The sequence below is a fragment of the Camelina sativa genome, chromosome 10, assembly GCF_000633955.1.
Source record: "Camelina sativa cultivar DH55 chromosome 10, Cs, whole genome shotgun sequence".
Taxonomy (NCBI): Eukaryota; Viridiplantae; Streptophyta; class Magnoliopsida; order Brassicales; family Brassicaceae; genus Camelina; species Camelina sativa.
In genome coordinates, this window is record NC_025694.1 from 2,074,682 (window position 1) to 2,084,060 (window position 9,379).

Genomic DNA, 9,379 nt, shown 5'->3' on the forward strand with positions numbered 1-9,379 from the left:
TTTGCATAGACCTCTTAACAGTTTTAAAATATTAACTTAAATGCTCTTGTAAAACGCACTACAGCACTAAACAATACCAATAGTGCAAATGGGTAGTTGACATAAACTTTTGTGCATATATTACTGCTGGTAAAGGAACGGCTTTATAACCAATACACTTGTTTAAACTGTGTATCCTCAACATTCATCTGGATTATCACAAGACAAAAGAGATTAATACAATCTATACGATTACAACTTTTTTTTTTCGTTTTGGGTCAGTCTTGATTAGCATTGGAATTTCATTTGTAATTTTTTGAGTTTAATGTGTGAGTGATTAAAAAAGAAGAATCAAATGTACATTTACAAGCTGGTTATATAAATAAATCAACATGTTTGGTCATTGTATTTGACAACTTGTCATGGATCAACTGCAAAATTTTAACTTTATAGGGAAACTACTATAGTACTATTACAATGCTAAAATCAGTAACAAGAAAAAATGGTTAGATCTATAGATTAAAACGCATGGTATATAGGCAGTGCCAGCTTAACTAGGAGGGCGGACAGTACAACCACCCTGGATACATATATTAAAAGGTCATATGCATATAAGAAAATGGACACCAAAAAAGAAATTTGTAAGTTAAAAAAATATTTAAAAAGAAAATTTGTAAGTTAAAAAGGCACAATATGTAGACTAGAAAGGGCACGAAATAAATATATATAAATCAAAAAAATTCAAAAAAATTAATAAGTTTTTTAATAGATTAAGGGACATTTTTTTTTTGCCCAGAAACATGTAATATATTTAATCTGGCACTATATATAGGCACTCTAAAAAAAGATAGAGGGCGAAGCAGTCATACTCCAGCAAGGACCACCACCACCCCCACCAATGTCCACCCTTCCCACACATGCATAATGTATACGTGCCAAAATATCTCTAGATCCCACATATGCATTTATATACTTTAGTTTTTGGTCTCAAAACCGAAAAATTATCCTTAGGAGAAAAATACTCGATTATTAGTTTACCGTCCGTTTCGCCAGCTGTATAGAAAACAATCATGGTGAGACACGTGCAGCAAGATCGGGGGAAACCAAATTAAACTAAAGTCTATGTCGAATACTAAAAAGACATAATTACCATAACTGCAATTCAAAGACAAATCAATTCCAACCGAAAAAGAGACTAAAGGTTGATTTATTTGTCATGGATTACCCTTCCTATCTTTAACGATTATCATTACAGTGAGTCTGCAATTCAAAGACAAATCAATTTCAAGCCATCATATCTCACTTTTATTGCATTATAAACACGCATTATTTTCATACTATATGTGCGTATTATTTTACAAAATGTCTTATACTAACACGACATCATAAGTAAGCGGTCCACTAGAGCCCCTCATTATGGATAAAGACTCGATCCAAATGTTTATTTCTGAAACACACAATCTTAGTCGTAACATTATAATACGAACCATCAAGCTAAGCTAGCTAAAGTTCTAACATTACTAGATAAAATGTTGATATGCCACCTGCCAGATTTTCCTACCAGGAGTTTCGTTTTATCTCAGTGGCCACACCCATACGGATATATTAAAAATATTTTTTATACATTTTAGATTCTAGTCGTTGGAATTGTTCATAACTTCATATACATTCGATACGTAAAACAAAACAATAAAAAAAAAATCGATCGACGTCGTTGTGCAGCCTAATAAGTATAACGAAGAATTTACATTATTCGTTTCATACCAAGTCAATTTTTTAATGCCGACAACAAAAAGAGATAAGGGAAGTCACATTTACATTTCTGTAAGAGTAGACAAAACTTAACCGGAAAGTAATACATTATACATTTCCAACGGTGTCTCATAATCTCACATTCCCACATCTTATCAATGTACTTAATAAGATCTCGAGTTTGAGATTTAGACTAATAGTACTATAACTAAGGTATTTTAGTAGTTTACAACTGTGTCACGTACAATCAACCGCAACGTGTAACACAAAACACATTTAAGCTAAAGATTAAATAAAATAAAAAATGTATGGTTAATGATTTTTATTAGTTTTAAAGTAACTGAGGGCATAATGGTAAATAGAGAGAGTTGGGCAGGGCTTATGGGTAAAAATAATGGAGGAGGGGGATCTTGATTCTTGAGCTCCGACGAGTGGCAAGTGAAGGTGTGGGGAAAGCAACATAAATCGACAAAAACAAACCGTCTTCTAAAAAATACGACTCTATCATCTCTGCCTCTGGCTTTAAAACTCTTTTCATCGCTTGCAGCAGAGAATCTTCTCTCTGCTCCTCATTCGAAGACGACGACCAAGAAACTTCCAGGTGATTTTGCGNATGGTTGAAAAGTATCAAACTGGAATTTTTTTTTTTTTTTTTTTTTTTTTTTTTTTTTTGTAATTCCCAGACTTCAGTAGTGTTCATCATCTTCTTTAATAAAATATTTAGTCTTTGTTTATACGTAGAAATCCGTGAAAGAGAAAAAGTATAACTGTTGCCTTCTTCAATGCCATCATGTGAGCATTCCGATTTTGTTTCCTCTCTCTTAATTCTTTTTTTTTTTTTTTTTTTTTCCATTTGACTTGACTCTCGGCGGAGGAGTTTTTCGCCGGCGAATTTGTATTACTCGGCGGAGGTTAATACAACTGTTCATTGTCTTCCCTCTTTTTGCGCTTCTTTTACTTTTTTTTTGGTCTTTGGATTTTTTACTCTTTCGCTTTCGTCAGCTTCAAGTCTTCAAAGATTAAATCATCTTTAGGGATTTTTATATATTTTTGTTTTTTTTTGGTTTTTTGAAGATCTTTGACGTAGAAAAAAGCCTAATGACCTTGAGAATCTCTTTTGATTGGTATCTTCTTCTCTTATGGACTTTTCCTTTTTCTCTTTGTTGTCGCAGTCGAAGAAACTGCTCCCTTCTTATAGCCAAGTCTCTCGCTTCACTCCCCCTCCATTACCATATGATGCGGCGGCGATGACCTCTGATTTAGCGGCGGTCCTCGATCTCTATCACCAATGTTGGCGTTGTAGAAAACTTTGGATCCAACTCTCTGATTCCGGTAATTTCCAGAAAACAGTAGCTAAGTAAAAGGTAAAATTTCGCAAAAATCTCAGATAATTCCGATCTTGGGATTGGTTGAGAGCTGCTTTTAACGCAAGTGATGATGGTGAATCAGGAACGGTTATTGATCGAAGAAGAAAATGTCACATTCATGGGATGGTCTTGGAGAGATTGCGTCAGTGGCTCAGCTGACTGGTTTAGATGCCGTCAAGCTGATTGGGCTCATTGTTAAAGCTGCCAATACTGCATGGATGCACAAGAAGAACTGTCGTCAGTTCGCTCAACATCTCAAACTCATTGGGAATTTGCTTGAACAGCTCAAGATCTCTGAGATGAAGAAGTATCCTGAGACTCGTGAGCCTCTTGAAGGGCTTGAGGATGCGTTGAGGAGGTCTTACCTTCTCGTCAATAGCTGTCGTGACCGGAGCTATCTTTACTTGTTGGCTATGGGTTGGAACATTGTTTACCAGTTTAGGAAACATCAGGATGAGATTGATCGTTTTCTCAAGATCATACCTCTTATCACATTGGTTGATAACGCTCGCATTCGGGTAACTTTTTCTTGAATTATGATCTTAAAGTTCTTTTTTGATTTATGGTTTGCTGAAATTTGGATGATTTTTTACAGGAGAGGTTTGAATATATTGACCGTGATCAGCGCGAGTATACTCTGGATGAAGAGGACAGACATGTGCAAGATGTTATTTTGAAACAAGAATCCACCAGAGAAGCAGCATCAGTGCTGAAGAAGACTCTCTCTTGCTCATACCCTAACTTGCGTTTCTGTGAAGCTCTCAAAACAGAAAACGAGAAACTGCAGCTTGAACTTCAGCGTTCGCAGGAGCATTATGATGTGGCTCAGTGTGAAGTCATTCAGCGTTTAATTGGTGTTACACAAGCTGCTGCTTCTGTTGATCCTGACTCTGAGAAGGAGCTCACGAAGAAAGCTTCGAAAAAAGCTGAGCGTACCTCAAGCATGAACACAGAATATTCTTATGAAGAAGATACTCCCAAGAAAAGCAGTAGTCGTGCAGCCTCGAGGTTAGAATCTCCAATTTGTTCTGCTCAAAGATCCAAACTTGATGTGCTTTCTTTATATGCAACTTGTGTTATTGTCCAATTACAAGGAAAATACTATTATTATGTGATTAAGGAAATAAAATCTCCAATACCTTGCTGTGACTGTAATGCTTTTCATGTTTAAAGGCTAATATTTGGTCCTATGTTTCTCTATAACGTCGGTTACATAATTGTTCTATGCAGATCCGCTTCTAATGTTTCATCGGGGCATGATCTACTTTCACGAAGAGCATCACTAGCAGAACACCATGAAGAATGGCATACTGACTTACTTGCTTGTTGCTCGGAACCTTCTCTCTGTATGTCCCCACTTCTTGTTTCCAGTGTGATTTCACTTTGTTTTCTCCGTTATATAGAGGATCATCGTTTCACATTCCGTACTTTCTTGTTATCTGAAAAGTTGTGAATGATTTACTGATTGAACCACAGGCTTGAAGACATTCTTTTTCCCATGTGGTACTTTGGCAAAGATTGCCACTGCAGCATCTAACAGGCACATCTGTAAGAGATATACGAACACTGTGAATTTATTATTGTTTTCAACTTGGTAGTTAAAAGTTAAAACATGTGAAAACTAATAAGCAACTCTGTTTTGCTTTTGTTTCTCCCAGCTTCAGCTGAAGCATGTAATGAGCTAATGGCATATTCTTTGATACTTTCGTGCTGCTGCTACACTTGTTGTGTAAGGAGGAAACTCAGGAAGACACTAAACATCACGGTACATTCTCAACCACTCCCTTGAATACTAATCGGTTTTAATAAGCTTTGTGATCCCAAACATCCAGATGCTTCAAAGAAAATGGTTATCATTTGCAAACCAAATACAACAATTATGTTCATGAAATTATGGTTAATGATTAAGTTAGTCACCTGCAACAATTCGCTAGTAACTATCATGGTGTATGATATTTAATGATTGAGAGTGTGAAATGTCTGTTGTTTGTTTATGTCACACATTTAAAAGATGGTATGAATGCATAATGTTTTCTGATATGGCAGGGAGGGTTAATTGACGATTTTCTATCTCATGTGATGTGTTGTTGCTGTGCTCTTGTACAAGAACTGAGAGAAGTTGAGATTCGTGGGGCTTATGGTATACATTACATACAATCATCTTAAGAATGAATATTTGATCTTAAATCTTTGAAGGATGAATAATGATGTCTCTTGATATCCTCGCAGGTATGGAAAAGACGAAAATAAGTCCGCCTTCGTCGCAGTTCATGGAACATTGAATTCTTAAATTATACAAAAGGTGAACAAAACAACGATATGTCCTTGTCTCTCTGGATATGACAATAGATTCTTCTTCTTATTATTACTCACACTTGTGTTTGTTTTGTGTTGTTGAGTCGTTGTCGTATGTAAATTAGTTGTTTGGGATTCTTATGGAACTTTCAGAAATTTGTGTTGTGTGTATCATAATAGACTAACTAATTTTCTAATCCTACTTTTATCACATGCTTAAATTGAGGGTATATATATCCAATTGGAACAGACTGTTTTTGAGGGTCAAAATAGTAGTTTTAAATATAAATTCAGGAATCGTATGCTAGCAGTTAAAGGGGTTTGAGTTATATCACCAGTCACTACCATGGCCAAAAGTCTAAAGCATCGACAAAGAAATTGATAGTCGCCACCATGGCCAAAAGCCTGAAACATCGACAAAAAAATTGATATGACTGATGATTCTCTTGCTCCCAAATTGGACAAATCTTGTCGGTTTCTTTTTAATGGATGGTTTTACTTTTACATGTCCACAGTTTACGTAAAACGTTATTATCTCAAACCGTAAAAAGTAATCGTTTCACCGGTAAGGGTAGACTCGTAAATCACCACATATCATCTTCTTCCCCAATTTTTTTTTCCACTAAACCCTAGTTTCAGACAAAGTAGAGACCCTTTCGAACGCCTAAACCAACATCGCCGCGGCCAACCACCGCGCATAAGTGTTTCGACGCCGCAAAGGATGAGTTAATTCAAACTCTGTCCTACCCTCTTCGACTCTTAAAGCATCTATCGCGGCGACTATATATCTCTCTCAAACTGGTAATTAATCACTAATTTCCTTGTTTGATTCTCACATCTCTCTGTTTATTAGATGTGTTTGTTTCGATTATGAATCTGCTCACATCTCTCTCTCTCTCTTGATAGCAAGACTTAGCAATTTACATTGATTACATACTGATTTGAGTGTAACAGACTAATGGTTACGTTTAGAGTAACAATCTCTTGATAAGCTTGTTAATGGCGGACACTGGTTGTTTTGTCTCATGAATTAGATGTTGATTGTGTTGTCTACTCTTCTGTGTTCTACTATTTCCTAATCTTCATTTTGCCATATCACTGTCTCAGCTGGCTTGAGAATTGGAACATGGCTTGTAATTCCTCAGGCTGTGAGTCTGGTTGCTATGACCGTGAGAAGGATAATGTAAGCAAGATTGTGGAAGATGCAGTAATTACTCAGGAGAGTGTCTGTGTCAAGTGTAAATGCAATGAGCCTATGACCTTTGGGGACGGTGGCTCAGAGGATGGAAGGTTCTGCGCCGAGTGTTTTAGGAACAATGTCTTTGGGAAGTTCCGTCTCGCTGTTACTTCTCATGCCATGATCACTCCTTCAGATAACGTTCTTGTTGCTTTCTCTGGCGGATCATCTTCCAGGTTTCACTCTCATCTTTTCTTTTTTGATACGTTAGTGATTGTTGTCTAAACATAGCAAGTTTGATGTATGTTAGGGTTGCTCTTCAATTTGTGCATGAGTTGCAAATCAAGGCTTTGAAGAATTACGAGGCGAGTCGAGATAGATCTTTACCTGTCTTTGGTGTTGGTGTTGCGTTTGTGGACGAAACTGCACCTTTTCCTGCGCTCTCTACGGAAATGATTGATGCAATTGAGTGGATTCGATCTACTGTTTCAAGTTTGTCTCCACCTGCAAAGGGTCTCCATGTTGTTCCAATCGAAAGCGTCTTTGGTTCAGACTCGCTTGACCCACGAGATAGGCTTGTAAAGCTTTTAGATTCTGTTCCTGACGATACTGGAAAAGAGGACCTTCTGTTGCATCTCAAAATGTTGTGTTTGCAAAAGGTTTGGGTATTTTATTGTTCATGTTTCTTTTCGAAAACAAATCAGGCTTGGAACTATCTTTTTGAATTGATATTGCTTGATAATCCATTTTAGGTTGCCTCTGAAAATGGGTACAACAGATTAGTGGTGGGATCATGCACGTCGAGAATTGCTTCCCATGTTCTTACGGCTACTGTCAAGGTGTGTTGCTTGTCTTTTCTCTGGTTTAGTTTTCTATAGATTGCATTGTAGAGTTTATGTCATAGAGCGATTGCAATGGCTACCTCAAAGAATGTAGATATTTAGGACCTAACGAATTACATCAGTAAAAATTTAAGTTTTGATGTAAAGTTTTTGTTTCAATACCAAGTTTTTATGTACTTTGTTTGGACATTCTGTTTAGACTACGCTCCATTAGAGTTTTGAGTTAAATTGCTTTTTTTCTTGCGACAGGGACGAGGTTATTCACTATCAGCAGATATTCAGCATGTTGATGCGAGATGGAAGGTTCCCATTGTACTTCCACTGCGAGATTGTGTTAGACAGGAAATAACTAGACTCTGCCTTTTGGATGGGTTCGTATATTGGCTACCTAGTCTATATTGTATTATTATAGTGAACCGTATTCTTGCATAATCCAACTGTTGAGTGACATCTGACATATTCTGGGCAGGGCAGTCTAAAGACTGTGGAGTTGGCTTGTCGTTCTCAAAGCGGTATCAATGACTTGGTGTCTTCATTTGTCGCTCTGTTGCAGGTGCAAATCAAACTCATCTTCTGCATATACTTTAGTGCATGCATGGCTGCCTGTTACTTTGTTTTTGCTGATCTCTGAGTTTAATATATTCTGCGCAGGAAGAAAATCCTTCTCGGGAATGCACAATCGTGCGGACAGCTGCAAAGCTGACTCCATTTTACTTCAACAAAATTCCGGAAACAGACGACTCGAATGTTCCTATGGCCACTCAGAGGCGCCTAAAGAGATTCAATCTTAAATATGACGGTTCTATGACTACAGAAGCTTTCTGTCCTATCTGCAATGGACCGCAAAACAGATCAGACCCATCGGAGTTAGATTATTTTGAAGAAGGCCAGGAATCCGACGCCCTTTATGCTGCTTGCTGTTCAAGTTGCCGGTTTCAAATACTTCCACAAGATGGATCATCTCGTGAGCAATTCGGTTCATTCCTGCCAGATCACATGATTTCCCAAGTGAAGCATCAAAAGGTTAACAGTCAAGCTTATCTGAGGTGGGTAGTATGCAATAACTCTGATCTCAAACTTGTACTCCTTTTCATTAAATCTATGTTCATAATTATTGGTAGTTCATGTATCTAGGAAGCAGCAGATTTAAAACGAATAGCAAAACTGATTGAAACACTGTTTGAAACTCCTAACATCGATTTCTAATTATTTCAGGGAGAAAATAAAAGACTGTCTGCTCTTGGACGATGAAGAGGTTGTCTAAATATGCATTTTTAGATGCTTGCACAAGGTATGTGAGAGGAAGTTGAAATCCTTTCATGCTTCTTAAGGATAATCTTAGAATGCCAGGATCATCTTGGTTTTAATTGCAGATCTTATATCAACTTACATGTTACAAATGTTTTACCCCTTCTCGTACAATGATTGTTTTGATGTGAAATCACCGAGCAATTGAATGACATTTTATATTCACCTATACAATACAAGAATCATGGGGAGTGCCGGGATGATACGTGGGTTAAAAGTAAAGTTTTGTAATATTTACAAGTTTCTCTTGGCACCTTATTGGTTTATAAGCAATCCATGTAAATTGTAAAATTATAAACACTGATGGACTAATCATCACGATATTAGAATCGAGGACATCAATCGAGAACTCTAAAAGACAAGGGCATATATCTGAAAACTTTCTCCCCGAAGTATTAAAACATTAAAGGACCGTTTTGCAATTCATAAGAATATAGGGGGATCTGTAGAAACTTTCAAATTTATTGGGGAGGTTTTGCGTTTTACTTAAAAGTCCCAAAATCATCGCTCTATTCGTAACGCCGGACGATTCTGCCGGAGATCGGAAAATAGAGAAACCCGGGTAAAAGATCAAAGCTTTGACAATGGTGAGATTAAGGAGAGTGCTGCTAAAATACGCCGGAAACGTAATCGACAAGACCCTCTCGGAGATTCTAGTG

At 37.1% G+C, this 9,379-nt stretch overlaps 2 protein-coding genes across 3 annotated transcripts; both read left to right on the forward strand.

Annotated features, from left to right (window-relative positions):
• LOC104716527 (protein MID1-COMPLEMENTING ACTIVITY 1) lies at positions 2,128 to 5,614 on the forward strand. Of its 2 annotated transcripts, none has more exons than XM_010433907.2 (9): positions 2,128 to 2,332; positions 2,904 to 3,095; positions 3,181 to 3,616; positions 3,694 to 4,106; positions 4,329 to 4,444; positions 4,575 to 4,646; positions 4,757 to 4,863; positions 5,145 to 5,238; positions 5,328 to 5,614. In XM_010433907.2, the coding sequence occupies exons 3-9, from the start codon at positions 3,206 to 3,208 to the stop codon at positions 5,378 to 5,380; spliced, it is 1,266 nt and encodes a 421-aa protein (XP_010432209.1). In that variant the 5' UTR covers positions 2,128 to 2,332; positions 2,904 to 3,095; positions 3,181 to 3,205; the 3' UTR covers positions 5,381 to 5,614. The 2 variants fall into 2 exon arrangements, with proteins under 2 accessions (XP_010432209.1, XP_019086581.1); XM_019231036.1 differs by lacking the exon at positions 2,128 to 2,332 and adding an exon at positions 2,552 to 2,642.
• LOC104716528 (cytoplasmic tRNA 2-thiolation protein 2-like) lies at positions 6,006 to 8,889 on the forward strand. The gene is made up of 8 exons (XM_010433909.2): positions 6,006 to 6,194; positions 6,501 to 6,806; positions 6,881 to 7,229; positions 7,323 to 7,409; positions 7,662 to 7,783; positions 7,887 to 7,965; positions 8,064 to 8,458; positions 8,628 to 8,889. The coding sequence occupies exons 2-8, from the start codon at positions 6,520 to 6,522 to the stop codon at positions 8,674 to 8,676; spliced, it is 1,368 nt and encodes a 455-aa protein (XP_010432211.1). The 5' UTR covers positions 6,006 to 6,194; positions 6,501 to 6,519; the 3' UTR covers positions 8,677 to 8,889.